General features: G+C 40.7%; 1 protein-coding gene across 1 annotated transcript in view; it reads left to right on the forward strand.

Moving 5' to 3' along the window:
* MYO15B (myosin XVB) overlaps positions 1-24,312 on the forward strand; it is a 214,696-nt gene that overhangs the window by 183,205 nt on the left and 7,179 nt on the right. Inside the window, exon 44 of the mRNA XM_053722137.1 lies at positions 12,736-12,876. Within this exon, the coding sequence (XP_053578112.1) occupies positions 12,736-12,876 (141 nt within the window). The remainder of the gene's footprint in view (positions 1-12,735; positions 12,877-24,312) is intronic.

Genomic DNA, 24,312 nt, shown 5'->3' on the forward strand with positions numbered 1-24,312 from the left:
CTAGGAACATACCTGATATCCATCATTGTACCTAACGAGCACTAGGGACATACCTGATATCCATCACTTGTACCTAACAAGCACTAGGAACATACCTGATATCCATCACTTGTACATAACAAGCACTAGGGACATACCTGATATCCATGACTTGTACCTAACAAGCACTAGGGAAATACCAGATATCCATCACTTGTACCTAACAAGCACTAGGAACATACCTGATATCCATCACTTGTACCTAACAAGCACTAGGAACATACCTGATATCCATCACTTGTACCTAACAAGCACCAGAAACACACCTGATATCCATCACTTGTACCTAACAAGCATCAGAAACACTCCTGATAGCCATCACTTGTACCTAACAAGCAATAGGAACATACCTGATATCCATCACTTGTACCTAAGAAGCACTAGGAACATACATGATATCCTTCTCTTGTATCTAAAAAGCACTAGGAACATACCTGATATCCATCACTTGTACCTAACAAGCACTAGGAACATACTTGATATCCATCACTTGTACCTAACAAGCACTAGGGACATACCTGATATCCATCACTTGTACCTAACAAGCACTAGGAACATACCTGATATCCATCACTTGTACCTGACAAGCACTAGGGACATACTTGATATCCATCACTTGTACCTAACAAGCACTAGGAACATACCTGATATCCATCACTTGTACCTAAGAAGCACTAGGAACATACCTGATATCCATCACTTGTACCTAACAAGCACTAGGGACATACATACCTGATATCCATCACTTGTACCTAACAAGCACTAGGGACATACCTGATATCCATCACTTGTACCTAACAAGCATCAGAAACATACCGGATATCCATCACTTGTACCTAACAAGCACCAGAAACATACATGATATCCATCACTTGTACCTAACAAGCACTAGGAACATACCTGATATCCTCACTTGTACCTAACAAGCACCAGAAACACACCTGATATCCATCACTTGTACCTAACAAGCATCAGAAACACACCTGATATCCATCACTTGTACCTAACAAGCACCAGAAACACACCTGATATCCATCACTTGTACCTAACAAGCATCAGAAACACACCTGATATCCATCACTTGTACCTAACAAGCACTAGGAACATACTTGATATCCATCACTTGTACCTAACAAGCACTAGGAACATACCTGATATCCATCACTTGTACCTAACAAGCACTAGGGACATACCTGATATCCATCACTTGTACCTAACAAGCATCAGAAACATACCGGATATCCATCACTTGTACCTAACAAGCACCAGAAACATACATGATATCCATCACTTGTACCTAACAAGCACTAGGAACATACCTGATATCCATCACTTGTACGTAACAAGCACTAGGGACATACCTGATATCCATCGCTTGTACCTAACAAGCACTAGGGACATACCTGATATCCATCACTTGTACCTAACAAGCACTAGGAACATACCTGATATCCATCACTTGTACCTAACAAGCACTAGGAACATACCTGATATCCATCATTGTACCTAACAAGCACTAGGAACATACCTGATATCCATCACTTGTACCTAACAAGCACTAGGAACATACCTGATATCCATCATTGTACCTAACAAGCACTAGGGACATACCTGATATCCATCACTTGTACCTAACAAGCACTAGGAACATACCTGATATCCATGACTTGTAGCTAACAAGCACTAGGGACATACCTGATATCCATGACTTGTACCTAACAAGCACTAGGGACATACCTGATATCCATCACTTGTACCTAACAAGCACTAGGAACATACCTGATATCCATCACTTGTACCTAACATGCACTAGGAACATACCTGATATCCATCATTTGTACCTAACAAGCACTAGGGACATACCTGATATCCATCGCTTGTACCTAACAAGCACTAGGGACATACCTGATATCCATCACTTGTACCTAACGAGCACTAGAAACACACCTGATATCCATCACTTGTACCTAACAAGCACTAGAAACACACCTGATATCCATCACTTGTACCTAACAAGCATCAGAAACATACCTGATATCCATCACTTGTACCTAACAAGCACCAGAAACACACCTGATATCCATCACTTGTACCTAACAAGCACTATAAACATACCTGATATTCATCACTTGTACCTAACAAGCACCAGAGACACACCTGATATCCATCACTTGTACCTAACAAGCACCAGAAACACACCTGATATCCATCACTTGTACCTAACAAGCACTAGGAACATACCTGATATCCATCACTTGTACCTAACAAGCACTAAGAACATACCTAATATCCATCACTTGTACCTAACAAGCACTAGGAACATACCTGATATCCATCACTTGCACCTACCAAGCACTAGGGACATACCTGATATCCATCATTGTACCTAACAAGCACTAGGAACATACCTGATATCCATCATTGTACCTAACAAGCACCAGAAACACACCTGATATCCGTCACTTGTACCTAACAAGCACCAGAAACACACCTGATATCCATCACTTGTACCTAACAAGCACCAGAAACACACCTGATATCCATCACTTGTACCTAACAAGCACCAGAAACATACCTGATATCCATCACTTGCACCTAACAAGCACCAGAAACATACCTGATATCCATCACTTGTACCTAACAAGCACTAGGGACATACCTGATATCCATCAATTGTACTTAACAAGCACTAGGGACATACCTAATATCCATCACTTGTACCTAACAAGCACTAGGGACATACCTGATATCCATCACTTGTACCTAACAAGCACTAGGAACATACCTGATATCCATCACTTGTACCTAACAAGCACTAGGAACATACCTGATATCCATCACTTGTACCTAACAAGCACTAGGAACATACCTGATATCCATCACTTGTACGTAACAAGCACTAGGGACATACCTGATATCCATCGCTTGTACCTAACAAGCACTAGGGACATACCTGATATTCATCACTTGTACCTAACAAGCACTAGGAACATACCTGATATCCATCACTTGTACCTAACAAGCACTAGGAACATACCTGATATCCATCATTGTACCTAACAAGCACTAGGAACATACCTGATATCCATCACTTGTACCTAACAAGCACTAGGAACATACCTGATATCCATCATTGTACCTAACAAGCACTAGGGACATACCTGATATCCATCACTTGTACCTAACAAGCACTAGGAACATACCTGATATCCATCACTTGTACCTAACAAGCACTAGGGACATACCTGATATCCATGACTTGTACCTAACAAGCACTAGGGACATACCTGATATCCATCACTTGTACCTAACAAGCACTAGGAACATACCTGATATCCATCACTTGTACCTAACATGCACTAGGAACATACCTGATATCCATCACTTGTACCTAACAAGCACTAGGGACATACCTGATATCCATCGCTTGTACCTAACAAGCACTAGGGACATACCTGATATCCATCACTTGTACCTAACAAGCACTAGGAACATACCTGATATCCATCACTTGTACCTAACAAGCACTAGGAACATACCTGATATCCATCACTTGTACCTAACAAGCACCAGAAACACACCTGATATCCATCACTTGTACCTAACAAGCATCAGAAACACTCCTGATAGCCATCACTTGTACCTAACAAGCACTAGGAACATACCTGATATCCATCACTTGTACCTCTTAGGTACAAGTGATGGATATCAGGTATGTTCCTAGTGCTTCTTAGGTACAAGTGATGGCTATCAGGAGTGTTTCTGATGCTTGTTAGGTACAAGTGATGGATATCAGGTATGTTCCTAGTGCTTAACAAGCATCAGAAACACTCCTGATAGCCATCACTTGTACCTAACAAGCACTAGGAACATACCTGATATCCTTCTCTTGTACCTAACAAGCACTAGGAACATACCTGATATCCATCACTTGTACCTAACAAGCACTAGGAACATACTTGATATCCATCACTTGTACCTAACAAGCACTAGGGACATACCTGATATCCATCACTTGTACCTAACAAGCACTAGGAACATACCTGATATCCATCACTTGTACCTAACAAGCATCAGAAACATACCGGATATCCATCACTTGTACCTAACAAGCACCAGAAACACACCTGATATCCATCACTTGTACCTAACAAGCACTATAAACATACCTGATATTCATCACTTGTACCTAACAAGCACCAGAGACACACCTGATATCCATCACTTGTACCTAACAAGCACCAGAAACACACCTGATATCCATCACTTGTACCTAACAAGCACTAGGAACATACCTGATATCCATCACTTGTACCTAACAAGCACTAAGAACATACCTAATATCCATCACTTGTACCTAACAAGCACTAGGAACATACCTGATATCCATCACTTGCACCTAACAAGCACTAGGGACCTACTTGATATCCATCATTGTACCTAACAAGCACTAGGAACATACCTGATATCCATCATTGTACCTAACAAGCACCAGAAACACACCTGATATCCGTCACTTGTACCTAACAAGCACCAGAAACACATCTGATATCCATCACTTGTACCTAACAAGCACCAGAAACACACCTGATATCCATCACTTGTACCTAACAAGCACCAGAAACATACCTGATATCCATCACTTGTACCTAACAAGCACTAGGGACATACCTGATATCCATCACTTGTACCTAACAAGCACTAGGAACATACCTGATATCCATCACTTGTACCTAACAAGCACTAGGAACATACCTGATATCCATCATTGTACCTAACAAGCACTAGGAACATACCTGATATCCATCACTTGTACCTAACAAGCACTAGGAACATACCTGATATCCATCATTGTACCTAACGAGCACTAGGGACATACCTGATATCCATCACTTGTACCTAACAAGCACTAGGAACATACCTGATATCCATCACTTGTACATAACAAGCACTAGGGACATACCTGATATCCATGACTTGTACCTAACAAGCACTAGGGAAATACCAGATATCCATCACTTGTACCTAACAAGCACTAGGAACATACCTGATATCCATCACTTGTACCTAACAAGCACTAGGAACATACCTGATATCCATCACTTGTACCTAACAAGCACCAGAAACACACCTGATATCCATCACTTGTACCTAACAAGCATCAGAAACACTCCTGATAGCCATCACTTGTACCTAACAAGCAATAGGAACATACCTGATATCCATCACTTGTACCTAAGAAGCACTAGGAACATACATGATATCCTTCTCTTGTATCTAAAAAGCACTAGGAACATACCTGATATCCATCACTTGTACCTAACAAGCACTAGGAACATACTTGATATCCATCACTTGTACCTAACAAGCACTAGGGACATACCTGATATCCATCACTTGTACCTAACAAGCACTAGGAACATACCTGATATCCATCACTTGTACCTAACAAGCACTAGGGACATACTTGATATCCATCACTTGTACCTAACAAGCACTAGGAACATACCTGATATCCATCACTTGTACCTAAGAAGCACTAGGAACATACCTGATATCCATCACTTGTACCTAACAAGCACTAGGGACATACATACCTGATATCCATCACTTGTACCTAACAAGCACTAGGGACATACCTGATATCCATCACTTGTACCTAACAAGCATCAGAAACATACCGGATATCCATCACTTGTACCTAACAAGCACCAGAAACATACATGATATCCATCACTTGTACCTAACAAGCACTAGGAACATACCTGATATCCTCACTTGTACCTAACAAGCACCAGAAACACACCTGATATCCATCACTTGTACCTAACAAGCATCAGAAACACACCTGATATCCATCACTTGTACCTAACAAGCACCAGAAACACACCTGATATCCATCACTTGTACCTAACAAGCATCAGAAACACACCTGATATCCATCACTTGTACCTAACAAGCACTAGGAACATACTTGATATCCATCACTTGTACCTAACAAGCACTAGGAACATACCTGATATCCATCACTTGTACCTAACAAGCACTAGGGACATACCTGATATCCATCACTTGTACCTAACAAGCATCAGAAACATACCGGATATCCATCACTTGTACCTAACAAGCACCAGAAACATACATGATATCCATCACTTGTACCTAACAAGCACTAGGAACATACCTGATATCCTCACTTGTACCTAACAAGCACCAGAAACACACCTGATATCCATCACTTGTACCTAACAAGCATCAGAAACACACCTGATATCCATCACTTGTGCCTAACAAGCACTAGGAACATACCTGGTATCTATCACTTGTACCTAACAAGCACTAGGGACATACCTGATATCCATCACTTGTACCTAACAAGCACTAGAAACATACCTGATATCCGTCACTTGTACCTAACAAGCACCTGAAACACACCTGATATCCATTACTTGTACCTAACAAGCACCAGAAACATACCTGATATCCATCACTTGTACCTAACAAGCACCAGAAACATACCTGATATCCATCACTTGTACCTAACAAGCACCAGAAACATACCTGATATCCATCACTTGTACCTAACAAGCACTAGGAACATACCTGATATCCTCACTTGTACCTAACAAGCACCAGAAACACACCTGATATCCATCACTTGTACCTAACAAGCATCAGAAACACACCTGATATCCATCACTTGTACCTAACAAGCACCAGAAACATACCTGATATCCATCACTTGTACCTAACAAGCACCAGAAACATACCTGATATCCATCACTTGTACCTAACAAGCACTAGGAACATACCTGATATCCTCACTTGTACCTAGCAAGCACCAGAAACACACCTGATATCCATCACTTGTACCTAACAAGCACCAGAAACATACCTGATATCCATCACTTGTACCTAACAAGCACTATAAACACACCTGATATCCATCACTTCTACCTAACATGCACTAGGAACATACCTGATATCCATTACTTGTACCTAACAAGCACTAGGGACATACCTGATATCCATCGCTTGTACCTAACAAGCACTAGGGATATACCTGATATCCATCACTTGTACCTAACAAGCACTAGGAACATACCTGATATCCATCACTTGTACCTAACAAGCACTAGGAACATACCTGATATCCATCACTTGTACCTAACAAGCACCAGGGACATACCTGATATCCATCACTTGTACCTAACAAGCACCAGAAACACACCTGATATCCATCACTTGTACCTAACAAGCATCAGAAACACACCTGATAGCCATCACTTGTACCTAACAAGCACTAGGAACATACCTGATATCCATCACTTGTACCTAACAAGCACTAGGAACATACCTGATATCCTTCTCTTGTACCTAACAAGCACTAGGAACATACCTGATATCCATCACTTGTACCTAACAAGCACTAGGAACATACCTGATATCCATCACTTGTACCTAACATGCACTAGGAACATACCTGATATCCATCACTTGTACCTAACAAGCATCAGAAACACACCTGATAGCCATCACTTGTACCTAACAAGCACTAGGAACATACCTGATATCCTTCTCTTGTACCTAACAAGCACTAGGAACATACCTGATATCCATCACTTGTACCTAACAAGCAATAGGAACATACCTGATATCCATCACTTGTACCTAACAAGCACCAGAAACACACCTGATATCCACCACTTGTACCTAACAAGCACTAGGAACATACCTGATATCCATCACTTGTACCTAACAAGCACTAGGGACATACCTGATATCCATCACTTGTACCTAACAAGCACCAGAAACACACCTGATATCCATCACTTGTACCTAACAAGCACCAGAAACATACCTGATATCCATCACTTGTACCTAACAAGCACCAGAAACATACCTGATATCCATCACTTGTACCTAACAAGCACTAGGAACATACCTGATATCCTCACTTGTACCTAACAAGCACCAGAAACATACCTGATATCCATCACTTGTACCTAACAAGCACCAGAAACATACCTGATATCCATCACTTGTACCTAACAAGCACCAGAAACACACCTGATATCCATCACTTGTACCTAACAAGCACTATAAACACACCTGATATCCATCACTTGTACCTAACAAGCACTATAAACACACCTGATATCCATCACTTGTACCTAACAAGCACTAGGAACAAACCTGATATCCATCACTTGTACCTAACAAGCACTAGGAACATGCCTGATATCCATCACTTGTACCAAACAAGCACCAGAAACATACCTGATATCCATCACTTGTACCTAACAAGCACTAGAAACATACTTGATATCCATCACTTGTACCTAACAAGCACTAGGGACATACCTGATATCCATCACTTGTACCTAACAAGCACTAGGAACATACCTGATATCCATCACTTGTACCTAACAAGCACTAGGGACATACTTGATATCCATCACTTGTACCTAACAAGCACTAGGAACATACCTGATATCCATCACTTGTACCTAAGAAGCACTAGGAACATACCTGATATCCATCACTTGTACCTAACAAGCACTAGGAACATACTTGATATCCATCACTTGTACCTAACAAGCACTAGGGACATACCTGATATCCATCACTTGTACCTAACAAGCACTAGGAACATACCTGATATCCATCACTTGTACCTAACAAGCACTAGGGACATACTTGATATCCATCACTTGTACCTAACAAGCACTAGGAACATACCTGATATCCATCACTTGTACCTAAGAAGCACTAGGAACATACCTGATATCCATCACTTGTACCTAACAAGCACTAGGGACATACATACCTGATATCCATCACTTGTACCTAACAAGCACTAGGGACATACCTGATATCCATCACTTGTACCTAACAAGCATCAGAAACATACCTGATATCCATCACTTGTACCTAACAAGCACCAGAAACATACATGATATCCATCACTTGTACCTAACAAGCACTAGGAACATACCTGATATCCTCACTTGTACCTAACAAGCACCAGAAACACACCTGATATCCATCACTTGTACCTAACAAGCATCAGAAACACACCTGATATCCATCACTTGTACCTAACAAGCACCAGAAACACACCTGATATCCATCACTTGTACCTAACAAGCATCAGAAACACACCTGATATCCATCACTTGTACCTAACAAGCACTAGGAACATACCTGATATCCATCACTTGTACCTAACAAGCACTAGGAACATACCTGATATCCATCACTTGTACCTAACAAGCACTAGGGACATACCTGATATCCATCACTTGTACCTAACAAGCATCAGAAACATACCGGATATCCATCACTTGTACCTAACAAGCACCAGAAACATACATGATATCCATCACTTGTACCTAACAAGCACTAGGAACATACCTGATATCCTCACTTGTACCTAACAAGCACCAGAAACACACCTGATATCCATCACTTGTACCTAACAAGCATCAGAAACACACCTGATATCCATCACTTGTGCCTAACAAGCACTAGGAACATACCTGGTATCTATCACTTGTACCTAACAAGCACTAGGGACATACCTGATATCCATCACTTGTACCTAACAAGCACTAGAAACATACCTGATATCCGTCACTTGTACCTAACAAGCACCTGAAACACACCTGATATCCATTACTTGTACCTAACAAGCACCAGAAACATACCTGATATCCATCACTTGTACCTAACAAGCACCAGAAACATACCTGATATCCATCACTTGTACCTAACAAGCACCAGAAACATACCTGATATCCATCACTTGTACCTAACAAGCACTAGGAACATACCTGATATCCTCACTTGTACCTAACAAGCACCAGAAACACACCTGATATCCATCACTTGTACCTAACAAGCATCAGAAACACACCTGATATCCATCACTTGTACCTAACAAGCACCAGAAACATACCTGATATCCATCACTTGTACCTAACAAGCACCAGAAACATACCTGATATCCATCACTTGTACCTAACAAGCACTAGGAACATACCTGATATCCTCACTTGTACCTAGCAAGCACCAGAAACACACCTGATATCCATCACTTGTACCTAACAAGCACCAGAAACATACCTGATATCCATCACTTGTACCTAACAAGCACTATAAACACACCTGATATCCATCACTTGTACCTAACATGCACTAGGAACATACCTGATATCCATTACTTGTACCTAACAAGCACTAGGGACATACCTGATATCCATCGCTTGTACCTAACAAGCACTAGGGATATACCTGATATCCATCACTTGTACCTAACAAGCACTAGGAACATACCTGATATCCATCACTTGTACCTAACAAGCACTAGGAACATACCTGATATCCATCACTTGTACCTAACAAGCACCAGGGACATACCTGATATCCATCACTTGTACCTAACAAGCACCAGAAACACACCTGATATCCATCACTTGTACCTAACAAGCATCAGAAACACACCTGATAGCCATCACTTGTACCTAACAAGCACTAGGAACATACCTGATATCCATCACTTGTACCTAACAAGCACTAGGAACATACCTGATATCCTTCTCTTGTACCTAACAAGCACTAGGAACATACCTGATATCCATCACTTGTACCTAACAAGCACTAGGAACATACCTGATATCCATCACTTGTACCTAACATGCACTAGGAACATACCTGATATCCATCACTTGTACCTAACAAGCATCAGAAACACACCTGATAGCCATCACTTGTACCTAACAAGCACTAGGAACATACCTGATATCCTTCTCTTGTACCTAACAAGCACTAGGAACATACCTGATATCCATCACTTGTACCTAACAAGCAATAGGAACATACCTGATATCCATCACTTGTACCTAACAAGCACCAGAAACACACCTGATATCCACCACTTGTACCTAACAAGCACTAGGAACATACCTGATATCCATCACTTGTACCTAACAAGCACTAGGGACATACCTGATATCCATCACTTGTACCTAACAAGCACCAGAAACACACCTGATATCCATCACTTGTACCTAACAAGCACCAGAAACATACCTGATATCCATCACTTGTACCTAACAAGCACCAGAAACATACCTGATATCCATCACTTGTACCTAACAAGCACTAGGAACATACCTGATATCCTCACTTGTACCTAACAAGCACCAGAAACATACCTGATATCCATCACTTGTACCTAACAAGCACCAGAAACATACCTGATATCCATCACTTGTACCTAACAAGCACCAGAAACACACCTGATATCCATCACTTGTACCTAACAAGCACTATAAACACACCTGATATCCATCACTTGTACCTAACAAGCACTATAAACACACCTGATATCCATCACTTGTACCTAACAAGCACTAGGAACAAACCTGATATCCATCACTTGTACCTAACAAGCACTAGGAACATGCCTGATATCCATCACTTGTACCTAACAAGCACCAGAAACATACCTGATATCCATCACTTGTACCTAACAAGCACTAGAAACATACCTGATATCCGTCACTTTTACCTAACAAGCACCAGAAACACACCTGATATCCATCACTTGTACCTAACAAGCACCAGAAACATACCTGATATCCATCACTTGTACCTAACAAGCACCAGAAACATACCTGATATCCATCACTTGTACCTAACAAGCACTAGGAGCATACCTGATATCCTCACTTGTACCTAACAAGCACCAGAAACATACCTGATATCCATCACTTGTACCTAACAAGCACCAGAAACATACCTGATATCCATCACTTGTACCTAACAAGCACCAGAAACATACCTGATATCCATCACTTTTACCTAACAAGCACTAGGAACATACCTGATATCCTCACTTGTACCTAACAAGCACCAGAAACACACCTGATATCCATCACTTGTACCTAACAAGCACTATAAACACACCTGATATCCATCACTTGTACCTAACAAGCACTATAAACACACCTGATATCCATCACTTGTACCTAACAAGCACTAGGAACAAACCTGATATCCATCACTTGTACCTAACAAGCACTAGGAACATGCCTGATATCCATCACTTGTACCTAACAAGCACCAGAAACATACCTGATATCCATCACTTGTACCTAACAAGCACCAGAAACACACCTGATATCCATCACTTGTACCTAACAAGCACTAGGCACATACCTGATATCCATCACTTGTACCTAACAAGCACTAGGGACATACCTGATATCCATCACTTGTACCTAACAAGCACTAGGGACACACCTGATATCCATCACTTGTACCTAACAAGCACCAGAAACATACCTGATATCCATCACTTGTACCTAACAAGCACTAGGAACAAACCTGATATCCATCACTTGTACCTAACAAAAACTAGGGACATACCTGATATCCATCACTTGTACCTAACAAGCACTAGGAATCTACCTGATATCCATCACTTTTACCTAACAAGCACTAGGGACATACCTGATATCCATCATTGTACCTAACAAGCACTAGGAACATACCTGATATCCATCACTTGTACCTAACAAGCACTAGGAACATACCTGATGTCCACCACTTGTACCTAACAAGCACTAGGAACATACCTGATGTCCATCACTTGTCTTTTACAGTGTCTGACCCATCTTATTCTTTTAGAACCCACATTGCAGCATTGCTCTGCAGGACATCCAGACTATGCGCACTATGCGTGCCCTGGACAGCAACACATTGCCTGGTGTGGAGGTGCATCATGGCACAGCCTCCAATCCCCGTACCTTGTGGATGGAGCTCTCAGAGGTTGGTGTATGCAAAGCTCATGTAGCTGAACAAATAGATTGAGTGGCTATTTAATGACTGATAAATGCTGTACGTAGATTGTTCTCTAGGAAGCAGGGTCTTGTAATCCTTCTGTCCCCATCTGCTAGGTTTTGTCTTCATGTATTTATACTCTATATCAGACATCCTCAAACTTGACCCTCCAGAGGTTTTGGAACTACATTTCCCATGATGCTCAGCCAGCTAATAAAATAAAAAGAATACTTTTTAATTAGGGATATTAATTTTGGTTGCATATCCCTTTAAACTAGTATCTTGCTTAAAAAACTTGTCCCAACATCGCAACTTGAAAAGTATGCAATTCATAGGTTTGTAACAGCTCCTTGTCACAGTTGTCAGTCACATGATCAACTCCTTGTCACAGTTGTCAGTCACATGATCAGCTCCTTGCCACAATTGTCAGTCACATGCTCAGCTCCTTGCAAATTGTCAGTCACATGATCAGCTCCTTGTCATAGTTGTCAGTCACATGATCAGCTCCTTGTCATAGTTGTCAGTCACATGATCATCTCCTTATCATATTTGTCAGTCACATGATCAACTCCTTGTCACAATTGTCAGTCACATGATCAGCTCCTTGTCACAGTTGTCAGTCACATGATCAGCTCCTTGTCACAATTGTCAGTCACATGATCAACTCCTTGTCACAGTTGTCAGTCACATGATCAGCTCCTTGTCACAATTGTCAGTCACATGATCAGCTCCTTGTCACAGTTGTCAGTCAGATGATCAGCTCCTTGTCATATTTGCCAGTCACATGATCAGCTCCTTTATGATCAGTGGATCTGCTCCTATCTTGAAACCGTTCACTAATTGCAGCATAAAACAAGTTCTACTGTAAACAATACCAGCATCACAAAAACAGCTTAAAGGAACAGTCTAGTCAAAATTAAATGATTCAGATAGGGGATGCAATTTTAAGCCACTTTCCAATTTACTTTTTTCATCAAATTTACTTTGTTCTCTTGGTATTCTTTGTTGCAAACTAAACCTAGGTAGGCTCATATGCTAATATCTAAGCCCTTGAAGGCCGCCTCTTTTGAGAGTTTTGCACAGACAGTGCTTGTTCATGTGTGTCATGTAGATAACATTGTGCTCACTCCCATGGAGTTGTTTATGCACTGATTGGCTGAAATGCAAGTCTGTCAAAAGAACTGAAATAACGGGGACGTCTGCAGAGGCTTAGATACAAGGTAATAAGTGTATTAATATAACATTGTTGGTTCTGCAAGACTGGGGAATGGGAAATAAAGGGATTATCTATCTTTTTAAACAATACAAATTCTGGAGTAGACTGTCTCTTTAAAGGGACAGTCTACCATAGAATTGTTATTGTTTTAAAAGATAGATAATCCTTCTATTACCCATTCCCCAGTTTTGCATAACCAACACTTTTTACCTCTGTCATTACCTTGTATCTAGGAACCTTCTTCCAGCCCCCTGATCACATGACTGTGACTGTTTATTATTTATTGTCTTGCATTTAGCATTGTGATGGGATAAATCTTAAATAACCCTCTGTGCCTGAACACAGTGTTATCTATATAGCCCACGTGTACTTTCTGTCTCTTTGTGTTGAAAAGAGATTTAAAAAGCATGTGATAAGAGGCAGCCCTCAAAGGCTTAGAAATTAGCATATGAGCCTACCTATGTTTAGTTTAAACTAAGAATACCAAGAGAAAAAAGCAAATTTGATGATAAAAGTAAATTGGAAAGTTGATTAAAATTACAAGTCCTATCTGAATAATGAAAGTTTAATTTATACTAGACTGTCCCTTTAATATACTAAACAAACATTACTATAAAAAGATTTCCCATATATATACATACACACACACATACAGTATATCCATCCACTCTAACATGCAAAAAATAAAACATAAAAATGGAAAACAGACGGTCTTAAACAATAACAATTTTGGAGTAAAGATAGATAATCCCTTTATTACCCATTCCCCAGCTTTGCATAACCAACACCGTTATATTAATATACTTTATAACCTTTAAACATCAAAATTTCAAAGCCCCTGTAGGCCTGCCTTTATCTCAGGCATTTTTATGTTTTTTCACAGCAAAATGCTGCTTGTTCATGTGTGCCATATAGATAATATTGTGCTCAATCCCTTAGAGTTATTTGAGTCAGCACTGATTGGCTAATAGTCTATAAATAGCTCTGAGATAAGGGGGCAATCTGCAGAGGCTTAGATACAGGTAATCGCTCATAGCCGTCGCTAGCACTCACCCACCTTGAGGGCAATCTGGGGGCTCCCACCTACTTTATTTAAAATGAACAATGGAGAGAGATGGGGCATGCTGCTTAGATGCCTGTATCTCAGGCATCTAAGCAGCTACAGACCCCCAAGACTTATACCGTCATTGCACGTGACGTTACCACGCAAAACGAGAAGCCCCGGTGATGCCTCTCACTATTCAGGCCAGATTGCTGGGGTAAAAGTAAAAAGTATAAAAAATAAATGTATTTTAAAAAGTAAAAAAAAAAAAAAAAAAAGGATCAAAATCAGCTTAGCACCCAGGTGGGAAATGGCTTAGCAGCCAAAGGGTTAAAGAAAATGTAAAATTAGACAACCTCATCAGCTCTGAAACAGTGAGACTCGACTGCGAGACAAGACCCTGCTTCTAGAGCGCACGCAATTTCCTATAGCCAGTCCCTCTGCGAGGTTTCTGAAATGCCTCTCATTCTATCCAGCAAGACTACTTTATCCTAATAAAACTGATATAAAACCATATACCTGTTTAAGGGTCCTGTTTCCTAAGTGTTGTGTTTGTAATGATTGTTTTCAATGTTGCTATTAGAGTACTGCGGCTCAACGCAACTATGTTAATGGGACAGTATACTGTAAAAATAGTTTTCCCCTTAATGTATTTTCAATGACTTGCTATACCAGCATAGAATAAACTATATGAGAAATTACATTTTCAGGTTTATTTGTGTATATGAAATTATTATAAACTTGGTCAGGGCCAGCTGAGGCCACGCCTGAAGCACATTGAAAATTGCTCTCAGTTCCAGAATATTGATTGGCAACTGAGACTCCGTTGGAGTCCAGGTTCCCTGAGCCTTCAGGGAATTCCAGACTGCACCCCAGCCCATTAAAATGGGTTGAGCTTGCAGGTAAAATCAGATCTTGTTATTTTATCACGTTGTGTACACACACTAGCTTCCTTATCTTATCTGTTTGTAAACCAAAGTCCAATACTTAAAGGGACAGTCAATACCAAATTTTGTATAGTTTAATAAACTTTATTACCTTAAAACCTCTAAATTTATGCCTGTTTCTAAGCCACTAAAGACAGCCTCTTATCATATGCTATTTTATTTGCTTTTCACCACAGGGGAGTGCTAGTTCATGTGAGTCATATAGATAACATTGTACTCACGCCCGTGGGTTGTGGCAGACACTGCACTAATTGTATAAAATGAAAGTCAATATATAATAAAAAGTAATGTGATCAGGGGGCAGTCTGCAGAGGCTTAGATACAAGGTAATCACAGAGGTAAAATGTGTATTAATATAACTGTGTTGGTTATGCAAAACTGGGGAATGGGTTATAAAGGGATTATCTATATTTTTAAACAATACAATTTCTTTCCTATGGCATGGAGAGTCCACAATGTCATTCCAATTACTAGTGGAATATTCAACTCCTGGCCAGCAGGATTAGGCAAAGAGCACCCCAGCAAAGCTGTTAAGTGTAACTTCCCTTACCCATAATCCCCAGTCATTCTCTTTGCCTCTGTCAATGGAGGATGTGCGAAGTTGGTGACTGAAGATAGTTAATCCTTTAATGGGTACTTTTCCCTGCAAGCAAGGATTAGGGGCTATGCTGTGTCCATGTCAATCTCTTTAGTAAGAGTAGTGGTGGCTATTAGCAGTTAGAAAGTGGCAAGGTTGTCCCTTGCTTTATTTCTAACATTATTGCTACCCCTTCATAGAAAGCCAGGGTTGGTTACTCTGTTCTTTCTTTTTTTTTTTCAGGTCCCTGATAGAGAGTGGAGGGTCTATCACACCTAAAGAAGCTGTTCCTGCCTTGCAGCTGGATCCAGGTCCTTGACGGAGGTCGTCTGAATCTGTCAGACCTGTTATGATATGCCTGCCCTGCAGCTGAGATCTCCATAAGGTAAGTGCTTATTCCCTTCTAGGTGAGAAGGTTCAAGCACATTGGGGATTAGTCCTCCCTGCTAATATTGGAGAGTTTAAAAATCTCTTTACTTTTTGGGATTTACTTAATGGGCTGTAGGTACAGGTCTCTGTGCGGCTGAAGACCTTTTCGAGCGGCTAAAAATAGGCTGACACTTTTCTAGTATAAGTGCGTTGATTGTTTTATATTAGACAAGGTCTCAGTAAAATGGTATATCTTTTATTAAGGATATCTTATAGAACAGTTTAGCCGCCAATGTGTGTGAATAAGGGGACTCATAATTATTCCCTTTCTATTTATTATCCCACCTGGGTGCTAAGCTGGAATTGAAATTTTTTTTTTTTAAATATTTTTTTTTTTTAATATTTTTTTTCTTCAGATCCCCAAGACTTATAACGTTGGAAAGGTTAGGCGACCTGTCCAACATTGGGCCTTGGGGGTCTGTAGCTGCTTAGATGCCTGAGATACAGGCTTCTAAGCAGCATACCCCCATTTCCCTATACTCTCCATTGCAATTTTTAAATAAAGTTGCGCAGTGACGTCATCACAGGCCAGGTCGCCGGGGTGGGAGTCAGTGGGAGCCCCCAGATTTCCCTCAAGGTGGGTGAGTGCTAGCTATGGCTCAGAGCTGTCGTCAGCACTCAAAGGGTTAAAACAAGTATGATCATTATGGCGTCTTCCTTATTTTCTTTCAAGAGGACTATGTGTGGCTCAGTCCGCACGCTATGGAGTGGGCGTGGCCTATGCTCCGGATATGGGCGTGCGCTGTCTCTCTTTACACCCAGAGATCCCCGTTTTTGCTGAAGTAATTATGCAGCCCTTTCTTTTAATTATGTCTTGCTCTTTTTCGCAATACAATTTTAGCGTTGTCGGCAGCCTGTTGGGGGGTTTCTGATGTTGTAGGAGAGGGATTCAGTGTACACTGCAAGCTGTGAAGTTCAGCTCTTTTCGGTGTCTCATATAGTGTGATTTAAAACTAGAAGGGAGTTTAGTGTCCTTCCTCCCCCAAACTTGTTCTATATTAGCTTTTGTGTTTAGATTATGCCACAAGTCAGCAATATGAATCTGCATGGTGGCAGTTTCAATACAGTATATTAAATTTTATCTATCTTACCCTCTATTGGGTATGGGCATGAGGATAACATTTTTAATGTTTTATTTTTCCTAATATGCATTTAAATGTATGTTGGTGCACTTTTAGGTGTTTTTAAGTTTCTGTTTTTATACTGTAAATTTTCTGCACCTTCCAGACCAGAAACTTTCTGGGATTTCTTAGCCTTTGCTGCCATCTTGTGGTAATTTATGGTAGTAGAATAAGTTATCCAAGTATCCTTTTTCTGATGCGTGCAGATAGGGTGTACCCCCTGTGTTAATCCTGGGGATGGTTTTCCCTGTTATTAGCCACCATTTTGTGGTAGTTTTAATGTGCACATGTTCAATTTTATTATGTTTTCTCGTGTATATGAGTGCAATACCTTTTCTATCTCAGTATTGGTATTATGTAATATGCATACAATATACTTAGTTTTTCTAAGTGACCTTAAGATGCTGCGATATTTTATTTCTATATGGGCTCAACATAATAATGTTGTTAATATACCATATTATGTATATATGACAATATAGGTTATCCTTCCTTGTACAGAGTCTGTATATTATCTCTCTGATTTGAGATAATGTTTACCTGATTTCTGTGACATGTATTTTTCCTATTCTATGTATAGGGACTTATATTATCTTTCTCATGTGGAGAGACTTTTTTTTGTGGTCTGTGATATTCTTTGTCCCATCGGACTCACATTTGTCTTAGACTTTATATTTTGTCCGACATTATATATTATATATGTATGTATGTGTGTGTGTGTGTGTGTATATATATATATATATACTGTATATATATATATATATATATATATATATATATATATATATATATATATATATATATATATATATATATATGTATATATATATATATATATATATATATATATATATATATATATATATATATTAGGAGCCCAGTATTTTTTGGGGCTCTAAGGGGATTATTTCCTTTTCTCAAACTGAGGAGATTTGTTCTTATGCCCATGACATCTTATGGTCCTAGGTCATATGTTTTCCTTAGTACCTTAGGAATCCCTTTGGACAATATTAAATCGATAGGTTAGCCTAGCTACCTAGTACGGTTAGCAGTTTGAATCCTGCTACAACTACTTGTCCTTTGATTGACTGGTCACATTCTTTTCTTCCTGTCTTCTTTAGATAGGATTCTTTAATATTTTGCATTTCAGAAAGTATTAGGCCTAGGTCTGTTGCATCTTAGCCTGTTCTTACTTTTTTATCTATAGTGGATTCTGCACATTTAGGTGCTTGATTCAAGTGTGAAGATTTTTGATCTGAAATGCCTTTTATACATTTCTTGGATTCAATCCTTCAAATGGAGACTATCCGTTCTATCCTCCCTTTAGTTCTGGAGGGTTAGTTCATGTTTGCCATTGACCTGAAGGACATGTATCTTCATGTTCCTATTGACATGGAACATTTCCTATTCCTTCGGTTTGTCTTTTGGACAAACTCTTCCAATCTGTAGCCCTTCCTTTCGGACTTGCTACTGCCCCTCAAATTTTTACACGGTTCTAGGGGCTCTTCTGGCAGTGGCTAGATATCAGGGAATCACGGTGCCTCTGTACCTGAACGATAGCTTGGTTAAGTTGCCTCCTTTTTCCTTTAACAGAATCTAATATGGATTCTCTGTTGTTGTTTCTCCGCTACCACGAGTTCCTCAGTGAATTACTGGGGTATGTTATTTGGGGAACGATCATAGTCTCGATTTCCATGAGGTTTTTCTTGATGGAGTCAGAATCATTAGACTCTTGCGGCTTGTCTTCTCTTCAGGCCTCTGTACGTCCATCAGTGGCTCTGTGTACGACTGATGGTGTTCGGTAGTTTTGCTTGCACAGACAATAGAATAGAGACCACTCTGACCTCTCCCTGAGAATAGTTCCAGACTCCCAGACAAGGGACTCTCTGTCCTGGTGGATCTCCCAGGATCTTCAGTCCAAGGACACATGCTTCTTAGGACCATCTTGGGAGATTGTGACCATGAATGCCAGCCTGTCGGGCTGGGGAGCAGTTTGGAATCATTAAGAGCTCAGGGACTTTGGACTGAGGAGGAGTCTTATTTCTAATAAATATTTTAGAGTTGAGAACATTCTTAAATGTTTTAACAGCTTGGCCTCATCTGAGTTTTCATTTGGTTTATCAAATTCCTATCGGACTCTTCTCTTCGATGGCATATTTCAACCATCAGGGAGAAACTAACATCATTCCAATTACTAGTGGGAACCAATACCCAAGCTAGAGAACACGGAATGTAGGAGGTGACTTGCATTCTTCAGTAGATGGAGTCTCTCAATTGTCTCCTCTCTGCCATCCTTATCCCAGGGGTGGTCAACTGGGAAGTGGGTTATCTAAGTAGGCAGATGTTTGTATCCAAGGGAGTGGCCTCTCTTCCGGAAGTATTCTCTATGATAACTCTCAGGTGGGGAGTTCCATAATTGGATCTGGTGGCGTCTTGTATAAACGTCAATCTTCCAGAATATGGGTCAAGATCAGTGATCTGCAATCAGCTCTGATCGATGTTCTGCTGATTTATTGGGACTTCGGTCTCGTGTACCTGCTTTTTCTTCCATTTGCCCTTCTTCCTTGGGTGATAGTTTGTATCAAACAGGAGAGGGCGTCAGTGATTTTTCTCGCCCCTGTCTGGCCTCGCAGAATCTGGTTCGCGAATCTGGTGTAGATGTCGTTCCTTCCCTCTTGGAAGTTTCCTCTGAGGAAGGCCTTCTCCTTCAGGGTCCTTTCCTCCATCCATTCTTAGATTCTCTGAAGCTGACTGCTTGGAAATTGAATGCTTAATCTTGTCCAGATAAGGGTTTTCCATGAAAGCTATTGGTTCTATGATTCAGGCTCGTAAGTCAGTAACACGCAAGTTTTTACCATACGGTATGGCGTATATACCTTTATTAATGTGTAGCTAGGGTTTTTTCTCTCTGAGTCCCCGTGCTTAGTTTTCTCTTCAGGAGGTCCTGGAGAAGGGTTTGTCAGTCAGTACTCTGAACGGTCAGTTCTCGGCCCTGTCGTTTCTTTTGTATAAACATCTAACAGTCTTGCCCGATGTTTAATCCTTTGTTCAGGCCTTGGGCAGATTCAGGCCTGTGTTTAAGACATTTGCTCCTCCATGGAGACTTAATCTTGATTTTAGGGTTCTACAGCAGGTTCTGTTTGAGCCTATGCACTGTTGATAAGTTTTGTTTACTCTTGCTTGTAGAGTCTCAGAGCTTTTGGCTTATGTTTCATGCCGATAAGGCGGTTCTAATTTGAGATTTCTTCCTAAGGTGGTTTAAGACGGCTATACTAATTGAGTAATTGTCGTTTTTTGGCTCTGTCCTAATCTTTCTTCTCAGAAAGACCTTTGTTGCACAACCTGGATGTTGTGCGTTCTCTGAAGTCTATCTACAGGCAATTAGGTTTTATCGTCAGTCTAATGCCCTTTTTTGTTGTCTTCTCTAATAACGGAAAGGCCAGATGGCCTCTTCTTCTTCTCTTTACTTTTGGCTAAGGAATGTTTTTCGGTTGGCTTATGTGACAGCTGGACAACAGCCCCCTGAGAGAATTACGGCTCAGGGCTGTCTCCTTTCCTGGGTTTTCAAAAAGGAAGCTTCTGTGGAGCAGATTTGCAAGGCAATAACATGGTCCTCTTTGCATGCTTTTTCCAAATTCTACAAATGTGATACTTTTGCCTAGGCTGAGGCTTCATTTGGGAGAAAGGTTCTTCAAGTAGTGGTGCTTTCAATTTAGGTCCTCCTGCCTTGTTCTCCCTCCCTTTTCATTCCGTGTTCTCTAGCTTGGGTATTGGTTCCCACTAGTAATTGGAATGATGTTGTGGACTCTCCATGCCATAGGAAAGAAAATATAATTTATGCTTACCTGATAAATTTCTTTCTTTCTGGGCATGGAGAGTCCACGACCTCGCCCTCTTTAATTACAATTCGGCAGTTTAATTTTAATGACACGATGAGTCCACGGATCATCATAATTACTATTGGGAATATCACTCCTGCCCTGCAGGAGGCGGCAAAGAGGACCACAGCCAAGCTGTTAAATATCACCTCCTTTCCCTCCCACCCCAGTCATTTTCTTTGCCTACGTTAAGAGCAAGGAGGTGGTAATTTTAGGTGTTAGAAAAAGATTCTTCAATCAAGAGTTTTTTATTTTTAAAGTAGTACAAGATTGTGCTGCTTTGTCCTTAGTCCATATCAGTATCTTCAGTAGAGCATTGGTGGCTTTAGAGCAATGGGAACTTGTAGGACATAATTCTCACTACGCCTCCCATATTGTTGCTGCCCTCACACTGAAAGTCTGAGCAAAATTACTCAGCCAATTCTCTCTTTTCACAGGTCCATGGGAGGGAGAGGACCTCTTAAACCTGGGAGCTGCCTTGCTGTTGGGCAGACGAGGAGGTAAGTGCTTACTTTATTTTCTGGGAATAAAGGACTCAGACTAAGGAAGCACTTTATTATATAGGACACATACAAAGGCTCAGGGGTTTTGGGGCTTCTTGTATAGACGGCTCGACGCAGGCACTGGGGCTATACATTTTATTATTAGGCATGTTGGTGGTTTTTCTCCCGGTGGTTTCACTTAGTAAAAAATGCCGACCGGGAGACGACTGTTGTGACGCCCACAATGGGCGTTTCTAGAGGAGGCAGCGCCTTTTTTCCTGTACTTCCTGTTGATCGGAAGAGAAAACAGTGCAGCTCCTGTTGATAGTACACGTATTGCGCTTATCATATGCAAGTCCAATTTTTTTCTTCTGTTATTCTTGGGTCCAGATCCGTTATCAGAAAGCGGTTCCTGCTAAGAAAGGACTGGTGTCATCAGGCAGGTAGGCACCTTAGCTAAGCTGCTGAGGTGTAGAGGTGATCTGCAGTATTTGTTTAGCGTTCTGTAATTTCTGCAGATAAAAAAAAGTTACCGTTTATTATTTGTGACAGTAACGTTTTTTTTTCCTGTAAAATTTTATTTGATATTTGGACTCATTGTGAGTCAGTATGGACCAGGAGACTTTGCAAAATGTTACTTTCTGTGTGGTTTGTGTTTTGATGCCAATGTGGAACCACAAATCCCTTTCTGTTCCTCATGCATTGAGAGAACTTTAAATTACAGGGATAGACTTTTTTCTGAGCCAACATTCTCCAAAGGGGATACTGTTCAGGAGTTTAATGACAATGTTCAATACATGCCGCAGCTTTCTCCTCAAGCGTCCCAACTTGTATCACCCACACATGCAGTGCCCTGTGCTTCCTTTTTAACTCCCCCTGGAGTTACGCTGCAAGACATCGCTTCTCTCATGTCTTCTGCAGTTTCTGATGCTTTATCTGCCTTTCCCCATGTTGCAGGTGAAGTGCAAGAGGAAATGTAGACATTCAGTAGGTGAGGTTAATGACGCAGTTGTTGCTATTTCGGATGTTCCCTCCCAGAAGTCTGAGGAAGAGCCTTCGGTAGCATCTGAGGGTGAAATCTCAGACTCTGACAGTGTAATTCCTACTACTGATACTGAAGTTTTATCCTTCAGGTTTAAGATTGAGCACCTCCGTCTGTTACTTAAGGAGGTTTTAGCTACATTAGATGACAGCGACACTATGGTCGTAGTTAATCCGAATAAATCCAGTAAGCTAAACAAATATTTTGAGGTACCTTCCTCGATAGAGGTTTTTCCGGTACCAGACCGAGCTTCTGAGATCATTGCTAAGGAGTGGGAGAGACCGGGTATCCCTTTTTCTCCATCCCCTATATTTAAAAAAAATGTTTCCCATAGCCGACTCTGTCAAGGAGGCTTGGCAAACAGTTCCCAAGGTGGAAGGAGCTGTTTCCACCCTGGCTAAGAGAACTACTATACCCATAGAGGATAGTTGTGCTTTTAAAGATCCTATGGACAAAAAATTAGAGGGGTTACTTAAAAAGATGTATGTACACCAGGGGTTACAATGGCAACCAGCTGTTCCAGATCCAGATATTTGACCCTTTAGGGAACTTGCCGATAAACCCTTCTCCAAACCTTCTTGGAGTAAAGACAGAATTCTAGGAATCCTAACTCTACTCCAAGAGTAGCATTTGGATTCACACCAATACAGATATTTACGCCATATCTTATGGTAAATCTTTCTAGTCACA

The sequence above is a fragment of the Bombina bombina genome, chromosome 1, assembly GCF_027579735.1.
Source record: "Bombina bombina isolate aBomBom1 chromosome 1, aBomBom1.pri, whole genome shotgun sequence".
Lineage (NCBI taxonomy): Eukaryota > Metazoa > Chordata > Amphibia > Anura > Bombinatoridae > Bombina > Bombina bombina.